The 24,833-nt window shown below is 48.2% G+C and overlaps 1 protein-coding gene across 1 annotated transcript in view; it reads left to right on the top strand.

The window, feature by feature from the left end:
• Window positions 1–1,759: 1,759 nt before the first annotated feature.
• Window positions 1,760–24,833, top strand: part of Tspan2 (tetraspanin 2) — a 44,235-nt gene continuing 21,161 nt past the window's right edge. Inside the window, exons 1-2 of the mRNA XM_004667532.2 lie at window positions 1,760–1,887; window positions 19,121–19,223. Of these exons, the coding sequence (XP_004667589.1) occupies window positions 1,819–1,887; window positions 19,121–19,223 (172 nt within the window). The 5' untranslated portion in view covers window positions 1,760–1,818. The remainder of the gene's footprint in view (window positions 1,888–19,120; window positions 19,224–24,833) is intronic.

The following is a 24,833-nucleotide window of genomic DNA, read 5'->3' on the forward strand; positions in this document are numbered from 1 at the left end:
TAATCTCTAAATATATTTTGTCTTAGAGACATAAAATTCAACAATACACTTACAGTAAAATATTAATGCTCATTCAATTGTTTTATCGAATGCCTGTTGGGTAGCACCGTACTCATTAACTTAGTTCCTCTTTATAGCAAAACAGGTGATAAATATAGAGTCATGAGTGTGACTAAAAGGAAGGCTTTGCTTCTGCATAACTAATGACTTCTATCTCTGCCTCCGCTTCTTTGCTACTCCCAGAATCAGCACTTTCATTTTTCTTCTCATTTTCATAAACAAAATTCACTAGCTGTTCAAGCATCTGTGGACAAACGCAGATGTTGGCCAAGATGGCAACCTGGATGGTTGGCTGAGAGTGGGGTGCTGTACTGGCTAACCTTTACATCATATTTGCTAATTCTGGGTACTACTTTGGGCATTTTATACATATTAACTCATTTGTCTCCACAAAACCTCTTTGAAGCCACACTATCACTTCCAGGTTGGGATGAGGAAATTGAGCCCCAAGGGTAATAGTTAGGGGTGCATGTTGGTCAGCAGCTGCGATTGACCTGAATGCCTTCTGAATCCCCCACCTTTGCCTTACACTGTCTCGGCTTTGCTGCACAAGCTCCCAGGAGTACCTGTGTCTGCCCCTGCGCTTTTGCACATGCTGTCTTCAAGACTGTTCTTTTCCTCAGCTGGGATTCTTCAAGCCTGGATCAGGCCTACTCTCCCTAGCAAAGCCTTACTTGGCCAAGGCAGGGAGGCCAAGACTCTTGCCCAGTACATCCCCACCCACCTCACCTCGGTCTAATAATTTATTTACCACTGTGATCCGTACCCACCACTAGAGACCTCATACCAGGTCTGGCAGTCTTCTGGAGTCCCTGGGGCTTGCTACTATGCCTGGCCTATAATTGGCACTTGGAGTGTTGCTAAATTAATGCATAACTCCCTGAATTTTACACTTTCCTGCCGCCCCCCCCCCCACTGTGCTGTCTGACACCACATATTGTAGACACTTAGTCAAGAGAGTAGGAGCTTGATTTCCCAGCCAGCCGCCTAAACTTAATAAAAACAGAGCAAAAAAAGAAAGAAAAAACGCCCCTTTTCTCCCATCTACACATCACACAATGTAGACTCCAAGAATCTGGACTCTTTTCAAGCCCTCCCCTGGTCTAATCCAGCAGGATGTGCAGAATCTGACTCCCTCCGGCCGGCTTGTCCAACTGAACAGGGTGGGGAGCAGGGTCAGGGCCCAGGGCGGCCGCTCCTGCGCCTTCTCCCAGTTCTTGCCTATTAAGGTAAGCGTCCTTGGAGGAGGGACAGAGGGAGGGTCCCCAGCGCGGTCTCCGCGGCCTGTGCGCTGGCAGGGAGCCTGGGAACCACATCCCTGGTCACTGGCCGGGTGCCCTGCCACGGGTCTTAGCTTTTCTACCTAAAACCACCTTCCTGGGAGTCCATAGCCACCGAGGATAACTTCACCATCACTGCGGCCTCAAGGCAGTCTGGCTGAGATCAAATGCAGCCCGCGCCCCGGCGGACGCTTGCTCCTCGCAAATGATCGGACATCCCGTGGGAAGGAGGAGACAGACCCCGGCTCGGGAGCGGGGGCCGGGGGGACAGGTTCCTGGGGACCGCGACCTCTTTCCCCGTGGCGCCCCGGGTCGCTAGAGTCCCCGCCCCGAGGCCCCGCCCCCGAGCCCGAGGCCCCGCCCCTCACTCGAGGCCCCGCCCCCGAGGCTCCGCCCCGCCCCTCCCGCCGGCGCCTACCGCTCCCGGGGCTCGGCGCGCGGGCCTGGGGACTCGGGAGCCCGCCGTCGGCGCCGCAGCATGGGGCGCTTCCGTGGGGGTCTGCGGTGCATCAAGTACCTGCTGCTCGGCTTCAACCTGCTCTTCTGGGTGAGACCCGAACCGGCGGGGTAGACTGGGGACCGGGGCACGAGCCGGGCTCTCCGGGGACCGGGCGCCCGAGCCAGGGCAGGGTGCTCCGGAGGCGACGGCAGACAAAGAGGGAGGGGCGGATGGAGGGGGACCGAAGGAGAGAAGGTCGAAGCCGGAGAGCCCGTGAGAAGCCGAGAGACCCCCCACCCCCTCCGTGCGGCTCTTTCCCGGGAGGTGCCCTCTGCCTCGGTGTCATTGCCCTGCGGGTGGCGCCAGGTGCGGGGACCCAGCCGGCGCTCACCTCCCGAGGGTCGGGGCCTGGCAGCCCACGTCCCTGCAGCCTCCAGTGCACACACACCCCCTCCGCGGTCCGCCTCCCCGCGGGAGCCCGGCGGCCTGGCCTGGGCCCCGGGAGTGTGGGCACTCCGCTGGCTGTGTTGGCTTCTTCAGGAAATACCCACCAAGAGTGAAAATTTCAGGAGTGGGGGAAGGTTGTTCTTTTCTGTGGCATTGAGGGAGGGTACCACTGGGTGATACTGGGTGAGTGCTCGTCTGTGAGGGGGTGAGGGATGGAAGGGCTTGCGAGACCAGCAACCTCCCCCTTATGCGCTCTGCCCACAACCACTGACCCTCTAGATGATCTCATTCAACTTTGCAAGGTGTCATACATCTGATAGCATTTCCTGGTGAGAGGGGCCCAGAGACAGGGCCAAACCCTTGTCTCCCGTATTAGTAGGGCATGGCCAGGGCAACTTCATCCCTGGTTCCATGAATCCTCTGTCCCAAATGTCCTGGTGAACTGGAAAAGGTCTGAAAATAGTCTTTTCTGACCACAGTTGGATTTTCTGTACGAAAATGCCAGCCAGTGTAACTGTTCAGATAGACCCTGAGGAGAGACATGGGTCTTGCTTTGGGAGGGACCATAAAGGGCTGGGTGCTTTAAAACTACTGGGCTAGAAGAAGTGATTGTCACATCTGCTCGGAGGAGGTTCTTCCCAAGACTGCAAGTGATTAATTATTCAATGACGGGTTCCACTTGTGTCTGCCAACCCATCAGCCAGACGCCAGCTCCAAGCTCTTTGGAAGCCAAGTGGTCATCTTCGGCATCCTTCAGCAACAGACAGTTTGGAGGAGGTACCTGGGGACAGCCCCTGCGCTTTAAAAATACACATGGCTTTGTACACCTGCACGTTCACATCCAGCTCACTGTAGGGAGAGGCATTTCTGAAGGCCCTTATGTCGTATGCTTTCAGTGGTCTGGCTTAATTTCACATGTTGCTAATTATAGATGGCATGCTGCAATGACACCTCTCACTGTCACTGTACAAATTCATAGTTTCCCGCGAGCTTGAGCAGGAAGCCCGAGGCAGCGTTCAGTGCTTATCCTGTACCTGCTGCAGCGCCGGGTTTGCCAGGTTTATGAAATGTGTTCAGCATGTCAGGGGCAGTGCTCGGCGCTTTACATCATCCTTTCGCTCCATCCTTACCACAGTTCTGATGTGTGGCCTGTCATCCCATTTACAGAATATGGTCACACAGCTGCTGAGTGGCAAGAGTCTCAAAGGCTGTCTGCTTGCTCTTAAACCCTATGCTACATTCAACTAACCAGTGATTCCCAAGAATGTGGTTCCTGGTCAGTAGCAAGTGTTCCCTAGGAATTTATCAGAAACACACATTCTCAGCCCATCTCAGACTTGCATCAGAAACCTTGGGGGAGGACTCCTCCCCCCACAAACTATTCTAGCAGGCCATCCAGATAACCCCGGCCCATGGGCACACGTGAGAACCACTATTTACTAACAAAGGGACATCTGTCACCATAGAACACTGTTCTGTAAGTTGCTGGTCCAGCTGAGGAAATGAGAATGGTTCATGCAGAGCAAGAACAAAAGATGAGCTAGCCAATAGCCAAGTGGCAAGCTTCACACCAATGATTATAAGCACCGTAAGGAAGGGAAGCATCAAGGCAGTGACGTTTGAGAGCCTCCACGTGTTAGCCACTGAGGTTAAGGATGGCCTTCTCTAAGTGGTGATCTAAATGCAGAATTCAGAGAAGGAATCTCAATACCAGTAGGAAGCCTTTAAAAAGCCTCCTGAAGGATGGGCCAGAGAGATGGCTTAGCGGTTAAGTGCTTGCCTGTGAAGCCTAAGGACCCCAGTTTGAGGCTTGATTCCCCAGGGGACACGTTAGCCAGATGCACAAGGGGGCGCACGCGTCTGGAGTTCATTTGCAGTGGCTGGAGGCCCTGGTGTTCCTATTCTCTCTCTATCTGCCTCTTGCTCTGTCTGTTGTTCTCAAATAAATAAATAAAAATGAACAAAAAAATTTTTTCTTAAAGCCTCCTGAAGGAGATGATGAGGGAGTCTGTTAAGGTGGCAGAATTATGGTGGGGAAAGTTGAGCTGCCAGCCAAGGAGTAGGGCACGTGACTTCTTTGGTAGATGGCTAATTTATACTTGGGCATTGTCCCCACCAGAACTTCTAATCTCTGAGGGCAGAACGTTTTATCCTGCTGTGTTCACTGCCATGTGCACGTCCACCTGGAATGGTGGCCAGCATGCAGGAAGTACTGCTGGAACTACCAGTACATATCTAGGGAATGAATGAATGGGTCTACAGGTTAGAAAACGGCATACACAGCCTTCCTGATTTTCCAACAGCCACCCGTTAGCTTGATCTGGAGACTGGGCCTGTCATTGCCTGCGCGTTGCCTAGTGGCTGGACTTTGCCTGAACTGGGTAGGGAGCTAGGAGGACCTCCGCTGGCTGTAGCAGGGGCCGGCGGGTGAATGAGCAGCAGGTGTAGGCAGCCTTCCCCACTGCACTTGTGCCACCAAGTGAAAACAGCGAACAGAAACAGATGGCAACTGCCGTGAGGGAAGCAATTGTGTGGGTAAATCACTGAGATACTTCACATCACTAAAGGAACCTGATCCCAGAGAAGCCCCACCCAGGTCTCTGGAGTTGTTTTTTCCTGGTTGGAGGGATTTCCCTGGAAGGCAGGTTTGGGCTGTGGCTTCGAGCGTAACATTTACAAACACCCTTAGATGTCTGCCCTTCTGAGGTGTAAGGTACCCAGTCCTGTCAGAAATCTGAGATGTATGTTCTGTGATCTGCCATTACCGGGATCCTTTCCTGGCTTCATCCTGGTAGCTGGGCTCGGGTTTCCCCTCAGCAGCGCTCCTGAAGTTGTCTCGACGTTCACCCAGACCTGCCAGAGCCAGCACAGTTCTGTCCCTGGCCTAGAGCGCCAGCCACATCCACCAGGAAACTTCTAAAAACAAAAGTAGAGCCTAGTCAGGAACTCTATTAAATTAATGTCTGATGTCATGATCGATGTCTACCCTGAAATGCCATCAAGCATCTGTCAAGTCTGACTGCAGTCACATAGTACGGTAGCTTGGTATAGTCCTGTGCTCTTCTTTGAAATCACATTTGTTCTTTTTCCCCCTCTGTTGCATAGCAATATAAATAAAACACCACAACCCACCCAGCCACACATGTTGGGTTAAAGAAAACCCTAGGCTCTGTTTATTCCTTGGTTATTGTCTGCTCAGTGTTTTCCTATCATTGTGCTGCTCTGAGCTTCTGGTTGTTACGTCCAACAGGAAGCAGGGCTGTTCTCTGTTGAAAGTGAGATGCCATATATGGCAAGTCTGAAGTTGCTCCCCTTTCCTCCTATGATTAATGCAACTTTGGGTTTCCTTTTGGTGTTGCCTAGCAGGTGTTGTGGAAAGATAGTGTCTTCTCAGTTTAGGGGGGTGAAGGACAAAGCTTATGGAAGTCACCTTCCCCTCCTTCCAAAACATTTCCAGCAGTAATGTGAGAGCAGTGACCTGTTGGAAAAGTTGATAGAGGAAGGGGAGGAAGAAGGAAGGAAGGAAGGGAGTAAGAGAAGGAAAAAAAAAGTATCCTTTGAAGGCCCCCACCAACCTGCTAAAGGATGGCCTTCATTGCTGAATTCTGCCAAGGTGGGAAGAGGCCAGCCTCCCCTACTGTGGACCAAAGACCTAGGGTTGCTAGAGGAACAAAGAGTACAGTAAGTAGGCCCAGGCTGACAAGACTTGTGGACCATGGGCAGGTCTCTGTAGTATGACGATCCAAAGCCAGATCCTAGCCTAAAAGGGAGATTCTGGTACCACATTGCCTTAGTTTATTCCTGACTACTTTGGGGATAGGAGCAAGTTGTTTGCTCTCTTTGGGCCTCCATTCTATCACCTCTAAAATGAACAAAATAAAGCAGTACATGCATCCTTCTATGATGTCTGTGCAGCTCAAACAAATTAGTATATGTAAAGTTGAAGATGGGTACGTGCACACGGTACATGCTCAAAAACCTAAGATGTCCGTAAAGGTAAAATTTAAACATGAAGTGCAAGTAGGAAGGTAAAACCTACCATTCAGGAGGCCCATAAATGTAAGAAGGAGCAAGCGCGTACCCTACTCCAGCCAATCAACGAGGCAGGAGTCTTACAGCTTATGGAAGGCATGGAAGCAGACATTCACTCAGCAGACATGTGCTGTGCATCTGCTATAGCTGGACGTCCTGCTAAGCGCTGGTGATTCAAAGGAGATCAAGACCCAGGTCCAGATCAGGAGCACTCCAGCCTTCAGCCTCCACATCAGTGTTGGTGAGCTATAGCTCATTTCCTGTCTGGTCTTTGTACCTGGAGGTCAGGGACTGTATTGTGCTGGCATCCCGTCTTCAGTCCCTTGGTCAGAAGGGCTCCAATTGACAGGTTCATAGCACTGACCACACCCACTGTGCCTCTAGGCTACTAGGTAGGAGCCAAGGTATGGCAATGGAATAGTCTTTGGTGACGAGGGCCTCCCCCACTTCACTGTCCTTATAGATACCTGGAGACTGGCCAAGTGACATGCTTTGAACAAGTATGTCTGAAGCTCTGACAAATCCGTAGATGACACTCATGCTGGTGCTTTAAGGGACACGCTTTGAGAACCAGGATTTTAGACTCGTGTCTCTAGCTGGGACAGGGAGACATTTCTCCTCTAGGCTTGATTTCAGCAGCCACTGCTTTGTCATTACCATTTTGAGATTCATTTTATACTAGTATTTGATGGCTCCTGGAATTACCATCATGCATTGCATTTCACTGTGTCGTTCCATATCATTATTTCTGCAGTATCTTTGGGTCTCCACTCTCCCTTTTTTACAAAAGAGCTACAACCTCCAACCTCAACAATACTGTTAACAACTGGGTTGATCTCCTTATTAAAGCATGTGATGCCCTCCTGACCACTGAAGTAAGCCATGCCATGAAGGAGAAGGCAGGGAGAATAGACCAATACGATGGTGATATCCAGTAAGTTGGAAGACATCCTACAGATGAGTGGGAGTTGCCTTGGCTTGCCTTTCTAACTCTCTTTGGCAAAAATAACAATGCTAACTAATACTCATATGTTTTAGTTGACAAATTGTTTTCACATACATTATCCCATCTGGTAACAAATCAGCAATCTCCATTTTCATAGTATGTATATTTTTAATTTTCTTTAACAATTTTTAGCATACAGACATATAATTAGGTTTCAATATATCCTTTTTTTCATGCATTTTCTGGTTTCCCTTACTTTCTCTTCCTCCTCTTCTCCTTGTAACCTTCCCCATAGTCTTTTCTTTTGCATCTTTTAAATATTTCATTAACTTATTTATTTGAGGAGAGAAGGAGAGAGAAAGAGGCGGGGGGGGGGGGGGAGAAGGGGCATGCCAGGGCCTCTAGTAAATGAACTCCAAGCATGTGTACCACCTTGTGCAGCTGGCTTTACATGGGTACTTGGGAATCAAACTTGTGTCCTTTGGCTTTGCCAGCAAGTGCCTTAATCACTAAGTCATCTCTCCAGTCCCCCATAGTCTTGTTTTAAAAATAAATTTCTCTGGGCATGGTGGCACATGCCTTTAATCCCAGCACTCAGAAGACAGAGCTAGGAGGATCCCCATGAGTGCAAGGCCACCCTGAAACTACATAATGAATTCCAGGTCAGCCTGGGCTAGAGTGAGACCCTACCTCGAAAAACAAAACAAAACAAAAAAATAATAATAACTTTCATTAAGCTTAATTATCTCCATCTTATAGCAGCTAAAAACCACACTCAGTAGCTAGTAGTCCAATATCTCATTTTTTAATATTTTTACTTATTTGCGAGGACAGAAAGAGGAAGAGATTGAAAGAGAAGAGAGACAGAGAGAATGAATGCTCCAGGGCCTCTGGTCGTGGCAGACCAACCTGATTCATGTGCCACTTTGCATATCTGGATTTATGTGGGTACTGGGGAAACGAACTCAGGTTGTTAGACTTTGCAGGCAAATGCCCTAACTTCTGACCCATCTCTTCAGCCCAAGATCCCTTTTTTAACTCCATTTTTTGTTAGTTAATGGATTGGGGCATGTGAAATCTACAGCATAGGCTGGGTGTGGTGGTACACACCTGTTATCCCAGCACTTAGGAAGCTGGAGCAGGAAGAATAGCAAGGCACTATCTCAACGAAACTAAGGTGCCGCTGGCTTGGAAGATGTGAAGTCTGTGATGGGGGTGGCTACAGCCACATTAGGGTTAGTCTCAAAGCATCCTAGAAATACAGTTGCAAAGAGATGTATGAACTACCCCAACATACAGCAAAATCAGTGGAGAGGTTAAGAACACTGACCAGTTAAAGGCAGAGGAATAACAAGATGGAAATTGAGAAAAGATATGTATCCAGACAAACTTATAAGGTCTATTTTAAAAATAATTTTTATTGGAAACTTAAATATATGGCCATACTGGAAATTGGTCTTATTCACATTGGGCTTTCCTCTTTTGTCCTCTCTCTCCTGCTCCCCTTGCACTGAGGACCCTCCTCAGTGGAGAGATCAGTGATCACTGTGGAAAGGGACAGTTTACAACATTAATCTCAGTAGCAAAAGCTGAAGGAAAAGAATGGTAAGTCCCACACAGCGCAGAACCTGGGCTACTGCTCTCCTGGCAATCTCATCCTCACTCCTGTCCTCAGAGCTATCCTATGAAACTCAGCGGTCATCCGCCCCATGTTACCATTGAGAAAAGGAAAGTTGAAGAGATGTCCTCAACTCTGAGCTGCCCATGGCAGATCTGGGTCATATGTGGTTCTTAGGCCCTAACCATTCCAAGTCAGGGAGAGAAGGACGACACTGTGATGAGTATGTGACTTCTAGGTTTGCTCCACCCAAGATGGTGGCTATGCTACTGAGCACATGTGGCTGTTAAAACCTAAATTAATGAGAATTAAATAAAATGTAATGTTCTTGTGCTTGTTGCCTGTAGGTAGCAAGTAGCTATGGCACTGGGCAGCATAGATGGAGAACGTTCATACCATTGGAGAAAATTTTTTAATATTTTATTTATTGAATTGAGAGAGAGAAAAAAAAATTGGCACACCAGGGCCTCTCACCACTGCAAATGAACTCCAGATGTATGTGCCACCTTGTGCATCTGGCTTATATGGGCCCTGGGGAATCAAACCTGGGTCCTTTAGGCTTCACAGGCAAGTGCCTTAACCACTAAGCCATATCTCCAGCCCCATTGGAGTTTTTATTGGACAGTCTAGCCTGAATATAAGTATGATTTCTTTCATAAATACACATTCATATTTTCCTTTTCAGTTTTTGCAATTTTTTATGAGAAAGAATTGGTGCACTAGAGCCTCCAGCCACTACAATCTAATTCCATACGCATGTGCCACCTTGTACACATGTGCAACCTTACACACTTGCGTCACCTTGTGTGTCTGGCTTACATGAGGCCTGGAGTGTCACACATGAGTCCTTAGTCTTTGCAGGCAAGTGCCTTAACCATTAAGTTATCTCTCCAGCCCATTATTTTCTTTCATTGCATCTTAAAGAAATGGAGGTGATGCTTCTATAAAAGGCCCCCAGATTTCTAGTATAGTTTAGAAAATTCAGGGGAATTCCAGTTGTTATGGAAAGTAGGTGAGGACTGCCAACAAAAATTAGTAGAAGGGGCTGGAGAAATGGCTTAGCAATTAAGGTGCTTGCCTATGAAGCCTAAGGACCCAGGTTCGACTCTCCAGGTCCTACATTAGCCACATGCACATCATGGCACATGTATCTGGAATTCATTTGCAGTGGCTGGAGGCCCTGGCACATCCATTCATTCCTCTTTCTCTCTCTCTCTCTCTCTCTCTCTCTCTCTCTCTCTCTCTCTCTCTCTCTCCCTCTGTATCTAACAAATAAATAAATAACTAAAACAATAAAAAATAAGTAGAAGGCAGGACATAAAATTTGAGTACCATGAGATGAGAGTCAGGGTTCCCAGATTAAGTATTAGACTTTCAGTTTGAATGTAACACTAATGAGTCTACCAGCATGAAAGAACTAAGTGCCCAGCACTCACAGTCCTGTGTGTAACTGATCTCGGTTACTCTATCAGGAGACACTCTCATTACCTCTCCTTTGCAGATAGGTTAGCTAAGGGTCAGAGGAGTTAAGTGATGAGGCACGGGGCTAATAAGTGCCAGGATCCTATTCAAACCCAGTTGCTCGAATCCCCATTGCTCTCCAATGTAACTCCTTTACACAAAGTACTATAGACATGTAGATACCACCCTATCTCAGGGCACATAATGCCCAGAGTAATGCTGTGACCACTCAGAAGAGAGAAAACTTGTAGAACAGGTGACAAGAGTTACTGAATATATACCAAGCACTGTCCTCTCCATTGTAAAAGTGACTGGGAAAGCCAGCTTATAAAGGGGGAGGGCAGCACAGGGATGGAGGATCGTGGCATGGGAAGCTGTGTCTTGCTAATATTGAAAAGAGAAAAATATGGCTGGAGAGATGGCTTAGCAGTTAAGGCCTTTGCCTGCAAAGCCAAAGGACCTGGGTTTGACTCTCCAGGACCCATGTAAGCCAGATGTACAAGGAGGCGTATGCATCTAGAGTTCATTTGCAGTGGCTGGAGCGCCCATTTCCCCCCCCCCCCCCTCTCTCATTCTTTCTCTCTGCTTCTTTCTCTCTCACATATAAATAAATAAAACATATTTTTAAAAAATATCTATAGGACACCAACCTAGGTTTTCATAGTTTCTCCCATATTCCATTCAAGGATGCTTCTCACTGACAAAGTGTTTTAACTTGTTGCAATCTGAGTTCTACATACATGAATTTCTGCCCTCATTTATAATAATGAAAACTCAATAAAAAGAATTGTTATTGGTCAATATTTAAGAATCCTAATGATCTGCTCCAAAGTCCTCCTCTCAGCATCCATAAAGGATATTAGAGAGAAACATGAATGCCACTGAATATCTTGTCTTTGCTTATATAGAGCTCAGTGTAAATGAGCTATCACAGCAGTCGTGGCTCTCATGGTGTTTGTGAACTCCGAAAGTGAGACCAGAGGAGACACAGCTGGATGCTCCTGGAGGAAGTCCAAGAAAATAGAAAAGACCACTTTTCCCCCTCCTAGAGTTCATCCTTGGGTAAGATTAAGGCAGACATCGAGATCAGTTCACTTCTCTGACTTACAGGATGGGTTTCAGCTCTGTGGGTGTGATCTTCACTTGATACAGCCATCTGCTCACTGACATTGCGAGCCAATGGTCTGTGACTTTGTTTTTCTGTATAGGAAATAAAAAGACACCCAGCCATCATCTTTCTCCTGCCCTACTCTTCTCCTTCCCCCAGTACTTCTGTTCTGATAGAAAACATCATGTACAACCAGGGGACACACATATCACAAACTGGTGACAAGTGGTTCATGATTCACCGCCAGTTTCTCCTCCACTAAACTTCTAAGCTACCTCCAGCGAGGTCGGCTGATCCACACCAGTTAAATGGATAACAACCTCAACAGCCAGAAGAACGTGTGCTTGGCACAAATACAAGCCAAATGTTCTTTCTAGAGAGGAACAGCATACATACTTCAGACCCTATCGAGGTTTGAAGTGCATCTCCTCCCATCGGCACAGAAAGTGAAGTTTTGGTTGATAATAAAATGCATTCTTACCTGAGGGAAGGAGGACTTGTTCTTAGCAAAGTCAGAAGACTGGACCTCAAGCAGCTGCCCAGTATGTTCAACCAGGCTTCTCAGCCTGGCTTGTCTGCAGTCCTGCCTCCCAGTCACACCTCCCCTGGGCCCGATGTCAAGGGCATAGCAACAGAGTCCTTCAGGGGCTGTTTGGCTTGACTGTCATTCGGCACTTGTATTTTCTCTGACAAAATCCTTGGTTTTGAGAATGCGCCATCTGAATCCCGGGTTTGCTTTCACTGAGGATGAAAGTCTTGAGAGCCGGTTTTCCACTTTGAGAAAATTAGTGTCATCTTCCAAGGCAAATGTGCCTCTGACGTCTGCCTGCTAAAAGGCTGAGCCTGCATCCTTTTGTGGAAGTATAATGGGGTTCAATCAGATTGAGTGCTCATTACGATTCCATCTAGGATGAGAATTACCACCACACGGACATTAGTTTGAAAGCATGCAGTGAAAACTGGAGGATTAAAGCATCATTTCCAGCTTTGGATGCCTTCACCTCTGAGAAAAGAGGAACGCAAGAGGAGGGCTGTACACTCCCGGCACTCACCCCCGGAAAAGCAAGGCCACAAGCCTGATTTTCTCTTTTTCCTTATGTTCTTTTGTATACTTTCATATGTGTATATAATGTTTTTTGACCATATTTGCCTCCTGTTCCTCTCTTCTTCCCCTCTTCTACCAACCCCCTTCTGCACAGCTAATCCCCTCCCGACTCCATGTCCTCTTGTTGTGTGCCGTTGTACAGTGAGTGGACTTGGGCTGGGTGAGCATGAGTTGGAGGGCTATTTACTGGTCTATAGGTAACTTAACTGCAGATGCACCACTGACGAGGACGGCTCCCCCTCCCATAGCAACTACTAGCTGCCGATAGCTTCTTAGGGAGAGGTGGGTCTCCAAGAGCCCCTCCCTATCCATGGTGGGATGATGATGGATTCAATCTTGTGTAGAGAACCACAGCTGTTGTGACAGCCATGTGGCATCCAGAAGATATCCACAACACTCCTCCCCTCCCCTGGCTCTGGACATTCTTTCTGCTCGCTCATCTGTGATGTTCTCAGAGGAGGTAATAAGGATGCTATAGGGCTGGTGTGATTCATTCTTTCATTTGAGGGCCACATATGTATTTGTTGCTATAACCGTATGACACATTCACTCCCATAGCCAGCCGGAGGCACACACAGGTTTATTTCTGTGTCTACGCATGCTTCTCAGCACACAGCCGTGCAGGCTTAGAAGACACACAAGTGATATTCATGTTCTCGCATTGTTTTCTTTTTCTGTGGTGAGTGTTTTGCTGAGTATACTCAACATTGTGTTCTCACAGTAACTAGTGTTTCCCAGCTGCAGATGGATTTGAAAATAGTACGTTGCAAAGTATTTCCTTAGAGGAGGGGAGAGAGGCTGTCCACAGTGCCTCTTGTTAGCCTGTCAGCTCAGGCTGAGGTTCAAGCACAGTGTCTGGCCCTGGGTTCAATCCTCAAATCCTGAAAGATAGAAAGGGAGAGGAAGGAAAAGGAAGAAGGGAAGAGGAAGAGAAAAATACCCTAAATTGGAACTGGGCATGCCGCCCCGTGCCAGTAACCCAGCGTTTGGGAGGCTGTGACAGGAGGAGGATTGTAACTTGAGGCCAGCCTGGGCTACATAAGTGAGATTCTGTCTCAAAACAAATAAAAACATAAACCAGGGCTCTAGAGATGGGTTAACAGTTAAGGCACTTGCCTATGAACCCAGGTTCAATTCCCCAGTACCCACATAAGGCACATGTACAAAGTGGCACATGTATCTGGAGTTAGTTTGTGGTGGCTAGAGGCTCGGGCATGCCCGTTCTCTCTCTCAAAAAAATTAATAAAATGTTTTTTAAAAATTAAACCAATGACAGCAACATTAAAAAAACAAGCTATTTGGCTTAAACAACAGCAATTTGTTTCTCAGTTATGGCGACTGGACATCTGAGACCTGAGTCCAGCTCTTCCTCGCTCACAGATGATTGCTGCCCACACCATTCTCAGTGGTGGAAAGAGAGAATGCAGACTCTGTGATGTCCCTTCCTATAAGGGCACTAGGCCATCCTGAGGGCCCACCCCCATGGTCTCATCTAGCCCTGATTACTCTCCAGAGGCCACATTTCCAAGAACCATCCCACTGGGGGGAGGCTGCAACACGGGAGTTTGGCTAAGCAGGACGCGCTCAGGCCATAGCAGAACCTGAGTGATGCCTTTCATCCTTCCCCACGTAGCAGCTCTGCAAGGCAGAGAGGAAAGCTTGGCATGTGGCACCCAGAGCTGCCCTGCCCTCCCAGAGCTCAGGCCTTTAAAACACGAGAACATTTAAACAGCAACAGTTATGTGAGCGATCTAGCAAGGCCACATATCTAGGCCAAGGTAGGCTTCCTCGGGGAAGTAACCATAGAGTGGAAAGCTGTGAGTAGGTGCCGTTCTGCTGCGGGGCAGGGCAGGAGCCCAGTGGCCCCTAAGTGGAAGAAGAAACAGAAACTGGTTCTGGCATCTGAGCCATTCCTTGCCTCCCACCTAGGCAAAGCCACAAGTGCTGTGCAGAGCTCCCCCAGGGGATGCGCTCGACCCAGAAAGGATCCTCTCTGCTGAGCTTCATTCACAGATAGAAGTGAGTGCCCCTGGGCTTCGCGGTCCAGGGTGGCTGGTGTCTAGGAGGGCCAGGCCTGGGGAGTGGCTCTGCAGTTCCTCATCTCAGCACTATCTGCTTCCAGCTAGACGAGGCCTTCCATATTTGCAAACCCATAAAACCTTTTCCCTTAGGGAAAAAAAAAGTCCTCAAAACAGGACATTTTATCAGCAAGCCAGGAAAGTGGAAATAAGTGTAGCAAAACCAAATTAAAATGCATTCATGGCCATGCTTCATGACTTGTTTTTGGCAGATAGCTGTTACTTAAAGGCAGCTTTTTGCCCATTTATTTTCCTTAACAATGCTCTAAACCAGGTCTTCTATTCCTTCTTCTGCTTAGTTTTTGAACACAGACTCTCTTCTCTAAAGACATATGCTTACAATTTGCAATTTTGTATGTCCTAAGAACTCTCTAGAATATGGTTAGCTGCTGAAGGAACTTGCCATGAAAACATAGCTATATCTGGTGACCCCTGTCTACTGACATGGACTTGTGTCACTGTTCCCTACAGTGAATTCTCCTCATTGTTTTTCCTCCCTAATTTATCTGTTCAACTAGTAGGTGTGCTTCCCCCCCAAAAAAATTGTTATCTTTTAAAAAAATTGGGGGCCATAAAGTTGCCACATAGCCCTGGCTGGTGGGGTTACTTCCTATATAGCCAAGGCTAGTCTCAAACATCTAGTGCTCCTGCCTCAGCCTCCTGAGTACGGGGATACTGGCATGTACTGCCACACCCAGTGTTCCCTTCACATTTTCTGAATGCCATGTGCACCACTGGTTAGCAATGAAAGAATGATGCTGGCAGGAATGGTACTACTGAGTGTCCTCTCGTGAAGCTGACTGGGGACCAGGGATTGAGTCCTGGCCTATGCAATTAGATTCCCATGCAGTGGCTTCTCCGGGGATCCCTGAAGACTTCAGGGAAAGGGCCAGTTCTTCCTCATCTCCGCATGCTTGTCTCCTGGCTCATAGGCATGCTCGGCAAGTAGTTTTCTAAATGATTAGCATCAAAGGCTGAGGAGATGGCTCAGCAGTTAAAGGTGCTTGCTTGCAAAGCCTGATGGCCTGGGATTCGATTCTCCAGTGCCCACGTAAAGCCAGACACATAAAGTGGCACCCATGTCTGGAGTTCATTTGCAGTGGCAAGAGGCCCTGGCTCACCCATTCATTCTCATTCTCTCTTTCTCTCTACTTGCAAATGTAAATAGATGAAACATTTAAATGATTATCATCAAGATCCAGCTCCAACTGTTGTATGGAAAAGTTAATTCCAAAAGCAGCAATGTTTCTGGTCTTCTGCAAGACCCAGGGATGGTCCTGCTCCTGGCCTTAGAAGCTGGGCTGCCCTCAGCACTATTCCTTAGTTGCTATAGGGTTCCCACTGGTCCTGAGGGCTCTTTGCATCCACTTCCTGGTGTCTGCTCTGCAGTCTTTGGTCACTCAGGCCTTTAACTGGCTGATCACTGTGTCTGGCAGCAAGCCAACTCAAGCTCCTGATTGCTCCCATCAGAAGACGCGTCCCACCTCCCTCCGCTCAAGCACCTGCCATGGGCTTCCTATGTGGCAGCAAGCTAAGCTGAAGCCATGAGCCACAGCTGTCCCACATGCCTCTCATGCTGACATTGCCCTCACACTGGTCAGTCCCAGCACAGCATGGAGGTGAGGAATGAAGCCCTACCCTTGACTGTTACCTCTGCCTGGTGCTTCCTGCACCCTCTGATTCTTCCCTGCTCTGTGACTTCCTTCAAGGTGGAAATCAGACTTGAGTGACTGCTGTCTGCTGGTGGCTGCACTCGGCTCCTGCCCCTGGCAAGCGCTTACCCCTCCCTCAGCACACTTACAGGTCCTTACCGTGCCTCCTCCTCTATGTGATCGTCTTCCGCGTCGGTCATGAGTCCTGCCTTTCCATCATCTGTCTGATGGGGAGCCAGTACCTGACCTGGACCTGGACCACACAGTGGCCGGGTCTTACTAAACATGCAAGGAGAAAGTGAAAGGGGTGAAGGTGGCAGCAAGGTAGAAGGGGGTCAGCCTCTCATTCCTTGTTTTAGCCTTGGCTGAGGTGTAGACATGAAAGCATGCAAAACAGGGGCTGAAATCATTAAGACGTAGAGGAAGTTGGGCCTGATAGGGTTATGATTTAGGACTAGAGAAGCCTGAAAACTTCCCTTGGGGCATTGAGGACAGGCTCCCTTCTGGCTCTGTGGAAGGAAGAAAGTCATCAGAACTTACTGACGCTAAGCTTGTTTGCTTTGCTCCTGACTGGACTAGTGTGAATTCTTTTCAAGCGATCTCTGGTGTGTGGTAATACTGGCCCGAGTCCAGCAAACATAGAGCATTTCATAGGCTACATGCCTCCTCCCAAAACAGGGACCACTCAGCCCAGCAGCCCTCACCAGCTCTTTGCCCACGGGTCCCTGGCACAGCCCAAGGCACGCTTAGAGGATTCCCTTCCACAGTGATGACATTCAGCTAAGCCACAGTTTCCCTAACTCAGGAGGAAACCCTTGTGGTTTGTGGGGGGGTGTGGATGAGCAAGCGCAGATTTTTTCCCCATTGCCTGGTGGCTTTAAATTGCAACCTCTCTTCTAATTTTCCATTATGCATCCAACACATCTGTGCCAGAGCTGGACGAATGGATTCCGTCTGGGAGGATGATCCCAGACGGCTATAAATTAGAGTTTGGGTAGAGAGATTCCAAAAATGTGGCTTCCTAGTAGGGTGTCCCTAGGACTAGTCACCTCCTCCACAGTCTGCTTGGTGGCTGCTGGATTTGGCCTTGTGCCTTTGTCAATAGATTTTGCTTTGTGTTTGGAAACTGTCTTTCCATTGAGACATTGTGGGGACAAGGGTAGTGGGGTCACCTGTGAGGCTTGCTGGGAGACCCATCTCAAGTGACTCTGGATGCTTCTAGAAACAATGCTAACCAAGGGCATCACTCTTCCCTACTCTGTACCAGCAAGGACCCCAAAGCTTGCAACCTCCAGTATTAAGCACACCCACTTTTCCATATTGAACATAATGTAATACTTTTTTAAAAAAATCATGTTTTTAAGCTTAGAAGAGTAATACATGCTGAATGTAGAACCTTTAGAAAATAGAAGGAACAGTCACCTGTAATCCCACCCTCTGAAGATGAATACTGCTAATGTCTCAGCATGATTCATTTCATATATTTCCATGCCGGCCTGCCCTTTTTAAAAATGCAAGCCTTTCAAAAGGCGGTTGAGCCTGGTTCTTTCAGCTACCCCTCACATTATCCAATTAGTGCCTTCCTTTGAGGGCTGGAAACCATTAGTTATTCCACATGGGAGCGTCCAGCTGGTGGAACTCAACCCACCAACTCCTCCTCACTGAAGGCGTGTGCGCGTCTAAAGCAGTCAGTCACAGGTGGGCGAGGGGAGACCTCATAAAGCAGGCCAGGTAGTCCCAAAGGGTAGGGCTGGTCCCTTAATAAGATGCCCCGCAAGGTAGGAGTCCTCGCAGAGCATCCTGTGTCCTTGCCCTGACTTGGATTGTTCCTTAGTAAACGTCTACTTCTCTGTCTGTTTCCTCCTGGCTTCTTGCTGCGAGCATCTGTGTGTATTCTCTTCTTTTCAGGCAAGGGAAGACCCTCACTTGTTGTCTGGTAATAGACTAGTGGGGCCCAGTAGTCACTGGAAAGGTTGGTATAGGCAGATTATTTTTATATTCCTGCTTATTGTGCATCGTGCCTTCCATCCAGAAGGGACCCAGTAAACATGTGTCGATTGATTGATATAGTGAAATTTGAGAGTACTGTTTGTGGAGAGAACACCTTGGCTGGAGCCTGCTGGTGTGTGGCTGCGACAGTCCCCAGATGGCAGACAGGCTACCAGTTTAGACATGGAGCCCCTTGACAACCTTCACAGTAAGGTGAGTTAGCCGAGTGATGACTCTACCAGCCGCCGCCAGCCTGCCCGGCCGCTGCCTGCGCCAGCCACTCAGCCTCTCCGTGAGCCACACGGCACACAAACCATGCTTTTTCAGAAAATTATTTTTTCCTTTCTCACTTTCCATGGAAACTCAAAATAGCAACCGAAGGAAAAAAAACAGGTCAGGCTCATTCCCTGAGTGCAAAACCATCCCCAGGCCGGGCAGGAACAGGGCAGTGGCCACCGTGTAGGACTTGGGGAGAGAGGGCAACAGAAGTGTCTCATGTGGGTGGGCTCAGAGACTGGTGGATTTTATCCTAATTTAGAAAGTGGGTTCCCCCAGGTCTTGGAGTTCGACTTGCTCTTGATGACCTGACACCTGAGAGAGTCGCCACTCACCAGTGTTGACAAAAAGGTCGTTTGCCCAGACAGGCACAGTTAAGGCAGGGAGCAGGTATCTGCAGTGTGAATGTTGTTGGACAATATTTTCTAGTCATCCCCCCACCCAGTCACACGATGAGTGCCCCACATTCATGGGGCAAACAGATGGCATGGCCTACTCTGGTGAAGAGTAGCCTAGGTGACTTCTACATGGTGATCTCTCCTCGCCTGGGCATCCTGTGCCTGTCACCTGCTCTCTGGCCAGTGTACACATCCTCCCCTCCACGTAACACTGTGATGTTTACCTTCCAGCTGGCAGGATCGGCTGTCATTGCTTTTGGACTATGGTTTCGCTTTGGAGGCACTATGAAAGATCTATCCTCGGAGGACAAGTCCCCGGAGTATTTCTACATGGGTAAGTAGCTTCCCCATGCCGCTAGCTGTGGACGTTCAGAAGCTCAGAACAGAAGCTGGCTTGGTCTTTGGTGGGATGGGGTGGGCTCTCGGGGTAGAGGAGAAGGAGCCAACCTGCACCTGGGGAGATGGGTGGAGCAGGCTTGGTTCTGCCGCTCCTTCCACTTTCCATGGCCGTAGACTGATTTGTTGAGTTAAAGAAGTCTCAAGGAAATGCAACTAAAATTTGTAAGAATTAGAAACTCCCTGTGTCCTCTGGGTAGTGGTCCTTCAGAGTGTCATGGGCCCCTTGCTGAATCAGAATTTTATCTTATGATTTGGAATTGTATTTATTTTTATTTTTTTAATGTTTTATTTTGATTTATTTGAGGGGGGAGCAAGAAGCCATAGAGAAAGAGAGAGAGAATGGTCATGTCAGGACCCCGAGGCACTGCAAACAAGCTCCAGACGCCATGTGCCATGTGCAGCTGACTTACGTGGTACTGTGGAATTGAACCCAGGTCGTTAGGCTTCACAAGCAAGCACCTTAACTGCTAAGTCATCTCTCCAGCCCCTGATCTGGATTTTTAAATTGTGTAGTAGATAGCTCAAAATGAAGAGATGAATCAAAGTTTTGGAGGTGTAAATCCCAGTCCGTCATGAGCAGGACCTGCTGGGAGAGGAGAAGCCTATCGGGAAGGACACAGGGAGGCCTGTACTCACAGAAGAGGCCTCACTGGGAGGGGCAATGGTCCCAGCTTCAGCCAGCAGCAGGCAGGAAGTGAGGTGAGGCGCTGCCTGGTAGGGCTCAGCTCTGAGTAGAGGTAGGTTTAGTGCCTCAAGTTCCAGGGCTTTCCTCATTCTCTAGATTTCAAATGACCCAAGACAGGAGTCCGTGTACACAGCACCAGACCACAGAGTAAGCCTTAGCTGTTTGTGGTCTGTGCCTAGGGGAAAGCGCCAACACAGGTCACTGGCTCCAGATCCTAGGGAAAGAAGGCTCTCTTTCCCAGGAAAGTGAGATTCCAGGCCTAACTCGGGACATGGCCATCCACTTGAAGGGCAGCTCACAGCTGATCCTCTCTTCCTGTGAGGAAAGCAGCCGTGTCAGCTAAGGTCATTATGCAAAAAAGTAGCAGAGCTAGGCAGAAGCCATCACAAACTGCTGTGGCAAGAAGGACTTGAATTCGGTTTTAAAGACTAGATGAAGTATGGATAAGCAAGCCCACATCGGGATAGGACTTTCTGGAGTGAGGAGTGGACATGACAGAAGGTGAGATTACTTGCTTGGAAATCAGAAAGGGCCTTGAATGTGATGGTTAATTTGGTAAACAACAGACGGATTTTGGGCCTTGGGACCCAGTAATATCTGTACTACATTTTAAACTAATCTGGAGCAGTGGAAACTGATGGCAGCCATAGGACTAAAAGATCATGGCACGTTATTCATACAGACAGGCCTGAAGAAATAAGGTCCTAACTCACAGTAGGAATTATAAAGGCAAAGTAGGAAGCTAAAAATAAGTTAAATTCAACATCAGGGGGGAAAAAGAATGTAAGAGACAAAGGGAAGACTAGCTTACAAGCTTGTCTTCCAGACACAAAATGGCCTTGATATTCATGACCTCACAGTACCTGATACTATCTACTCAAGACCTGCAAATTAGGAGGGGCAAAAATGACATCAAAATCGAAGACAGACTAATTGGAAAGAAGAAGGGATTCAGTTGAGGACAGATTTGGGACAGAGAAAATGTAGGTGGTGGAGGGGATTATCGTAGTTTATTGTCTACATATGGAAGTTGTCAATAAAGAGTTAAAAAATAAAAGAACTGTTACTATTAAGCTTAGTGAATAAACTCAGAGACAGAGGAATCAAAATGGCAAAAAGGGCATCAATGACAGAATCAAGTAGGGAGTGATCACTCGTGATTTTCTGGTGGAAACCCGAGCTCCAGAGTAAGGAGCCTCCCACATGGTGTGAGCACAGGCGGTCATTGGGACCAGAGACAGAAGCTGTCCCAAGCACTCTCCCAGTCTGCATTGCTCCAGAAACAAAGTGCAGGTAGCAGTTTCACAGGTACAGATTCAGTTTCAACCTAAAACTTGTCTGAAATGATTTGAGAACTCCAACAAGTTGAGTAAACTTCCATGGATGGAAGTGCCTCTCCTTTAAATCAGTGTTTAACCTGCAGTGTGACAAAGATGGGGACTGCTTGTTTACCAGCCCAAGAGCTGCCTGTGTTGAGCAGCAGGGCGAATGCGATCTACAGAAACATTCCTGCTTTGTTTTCTTACTGTTTTGTTTTGTTTTGTTTTGTTTTGTTTTGTTTTGTTGTTTTGTTTTTGAGTAGGGTCTCTCTCTGGTCCAGGCTGACCTGGAATTCACTATGGAGTCTCAGGGTGGCCTTGAACTCTCAGCTATCCTCCTACCTCTGCCTCCCAAGTGCTGGAATTAAAGGCATGCGCCACCACGCCTGGCTCTGTTTGTTTGTTTTTGAGGTAGGGTCTCGCTCTAGCCCAGGCTGACCTGGAATTTGCTCTGTAGTCTCAGGCTGGCCTCAAACCCACAGAGATCCTCCTACCTCTGCTCCCAAGTGCTGGGATTAAAGGTGTGCACCACCACACCAGGCTTCTGCTTTGCTTTCTAAACTAAGCCAAAGCAGCAAGGACGCTGGTAAATTTTTATGTTATATTTGTATGGACATACCTGTCAGGACTCCTCCTATGAGGGCTGGTCACAGAACCCTGATAGACTGGAGCAGAGCAGAAATACAGTGATTGACATAAGTAAAAATCCAGGATGAATTCTCATCTCAGGGACTCCAGTAATGTGATCAGAATCCACCCATCGTCTGGCCATCTTGGCTCTGTTTGCTGGTAGTGAGGCAGGTTTCCTCTCCCCTGATAGAAGGGCTGTCAGCAGTCCTACATTCTTAACCCCAGCAGAAGAATATGATTCTCTTATTCCAACAGATCTACCTATCCCCAGCCAAACTCTTGTGCCCATCTCCAAACTGGTCATTGTGGCATAAGTCTTCATGCCCACCAAGGAGCTTGAGTTATAGTAAAAGTCTTAAGCCACATGGATTGAGAATGAATGAGTTTGGCTTATCTAACAGAGGAAAAGGAGTTAAAGAAAGGTCCACAGGCAGAGCCTGGACCCTTCATGCCATCCTCGGTGCTGCAGAGCATAGATATGGGTTTACTCACTGTGATGGTTAGTCTCCGGTTGTCATCTTGACAGGACTTATAATCACCATGGAAGCAAATCATGCCAGTGAGGGATTTTCTAGATTGCATTAGTAGAAGTGGAAGTACCCCCCGCCCCCACAGTATGGTCTCCTGGTTCTTGGACTGTATGTAGAGGAGAGCACTGGCTGAGCCACAGCCTTCATCACTGTGCTCTGCTTCCTTACTGTTGAACTGAATATGACCAGTTCTAGCCACCATGGTTACCATTGCCTTCTCTGCAGTGATAAACTCTTCCCCTTGCAACTGTAAGCCAAGATAAACCCTTTCCTCCCATAAGCTGCTTCTGGTCTATTTTGTCACAGCAGCAAGCAAGTAACTGACACACTCAGTCTTAGCTCCTCAGCCACACCTTCCCCGGGTCAGCCCACAGTGGCTCACGGTTGGTGCCAGTGGTTGGGAAAACCAGATCTCATGGAAACTAAGCACAATAAAGAAACTAAGTAGCAGAGAGTTAAGCAACTGAGGCTGACGGTTGTGCGTCTCTGGCTCTTCCTGCTGGAGCTGACCCAGAGCCCAGGTCTGCTGACACCCAGTGCTTCTCTCTGGAGAATGGCAACAAAAACTCCTTGTGAAGGCAGGGGACTATTTTCTTAACTTCAAACGTTTCTTAAAAATAGGAAGAGCAACACAGATGTTCATAGAAATAGATATTTTTAATATATAAATCATTTTCCAAATAAGGCACCTACCAGCTCTCTAGCAACGAAAGAAGCAACACACACTAGTGCACCATTCATGCTGCCTCAACCATCCGGTGTGGGGCCAGGGGCTTCAGAGGGAAGCAGGCCAGCTGTGGAAACTGTAGGGCTCTATTATCTGATCTGTGAAGGTTTTTTATTTTTTTTTTAATTTTGGTGTTTGTAGTTGTTTTGTTTTGTTTTGTTTTCTGAGGCAGAGTGTCATGTAGGTAGGCTGGCCTGGAAGTCGCCATGTGGCTGAGAATGACCTGAGCTCCTGATCGTCCTGCCTCCACCTTCCAAGTCCTGAGATGACATGGCTATGCCACCACGGCCAGCTGCTCTGTGTGTTTTCTATTTGGAATAGGTTCCAGGCCGGAGCAGTGGGCTCATACTTATCAGCACTTGGTTAAAGACCATCTTAAAACAGGTGGTACATTTAGGTGGTTCTTCAAAGAGTGAAGGCCGCAGCCAGGTCTGCCTACAGTGTCCGCTACATGGGAGGATGAAGCGGCTCATGGGGAAGGGAAGAAGACAAGAAGGACAGTGGGGTGCCACCCACCCTAGAGGGAGGAAGGCCTGGCATGCATTGTCTCACTCTCTGCTTCTAGTTAGATAGAGGACAGCCAGACTTGTGGGAGGAATAGGCCCATCTTCGGGAAAATGCTTTTGTTTCTGACATCCCTGGTTCTCCCTCCTTGGTCATGACGTTCTCCTCTATGATAAAGCTGCATGCAAGACAAACAGCATGGAAGATTCTAGCCAAGGCAGGCGGACAGCTCTGTGGGAAATGAGGACAAGGGGAGAGACTAGTCAGAGTGGCTGCGACTGCTGCCTCCTGTGGAGTCCCTCTGGGCCCAGGCCATCTCCTGGAGGCTGATGGGGGCTCTGAGTCCTCAGTGGCCAAGATAGGGAGATGAGAGCCCCGCCAGAGTGGAGCTCAGCCAGAGGGGCGTGGTCACTCAGACCTTCTCCACTATGTTCTCTTTCAGCAAATTCCTATTTAAAACCCCTGCAGCTTCCAAATTCCAGCAACCTTCCCACATGACACCCTGTGACAGTCCCTCCATGGATGGGCAGATGCCCCAGGGTCTTCCTTCTAGGAGCACAGAGTGGGAAGTGGACCCCTTGGCCCCAGGGAGCTGGAGTCCATACCAGAGCACATGAGATCATGTCTGTGAACAGAGGATATGAGCAGGTTTCTCCATTGGGGGGTGCCCACACAAATAAGAGCCACTTGGCTCCCCATAGTCACAGCCTGGCTACAGTTGCCTCTCCCTGTTGAATTTAGAGTCCTGAAACCTGGCCTTGATTGTGGCTGAAGGCTGTGTGGAAGGAAAGTGTTCCAGTCCTGAGCATCAGTGGGCTGATTTGCCTCTTTAAACACTGACTCACTTTGGTAACATTTTTTTTTTCTTGTTCTTCACTCGTACCTGTCACCACAGTAGCTAGATAGCAGAGAGGGATAACTTACCATGTCAAGACAATTTCTCCAAAGTATCCTCCATAAAGTTGGAGTAGAGAATTCTTTCCATATTATAATTAGCAACCCTGAGGAAGAGGATGTCCCTTCTGTCAGTCTCAACAGGCCTATATTTCCGGATCCCAGCTCTGTTCTTTCAGAGAGGAAACCCCAGGAGTCATCATTTTTAGGATCAGGAACTTCTCTACAGAGAATCCTCCTGCATTTATAACCAGGC

Source organism: Jaculus jaculus, chromosome 19 (assembly GCF_020740685.1).
Source record: "Jaculus jaculus isolate mJacJac1 chromosome 19, mJacJac1.mat.Y.cur, whole genome shotgun sequence".
NCBI lineage: Eukaryota > Metazoa > Chordata > Mammalia > Rodentia > Dipodidae > Jaculus > Jaculus jaculus.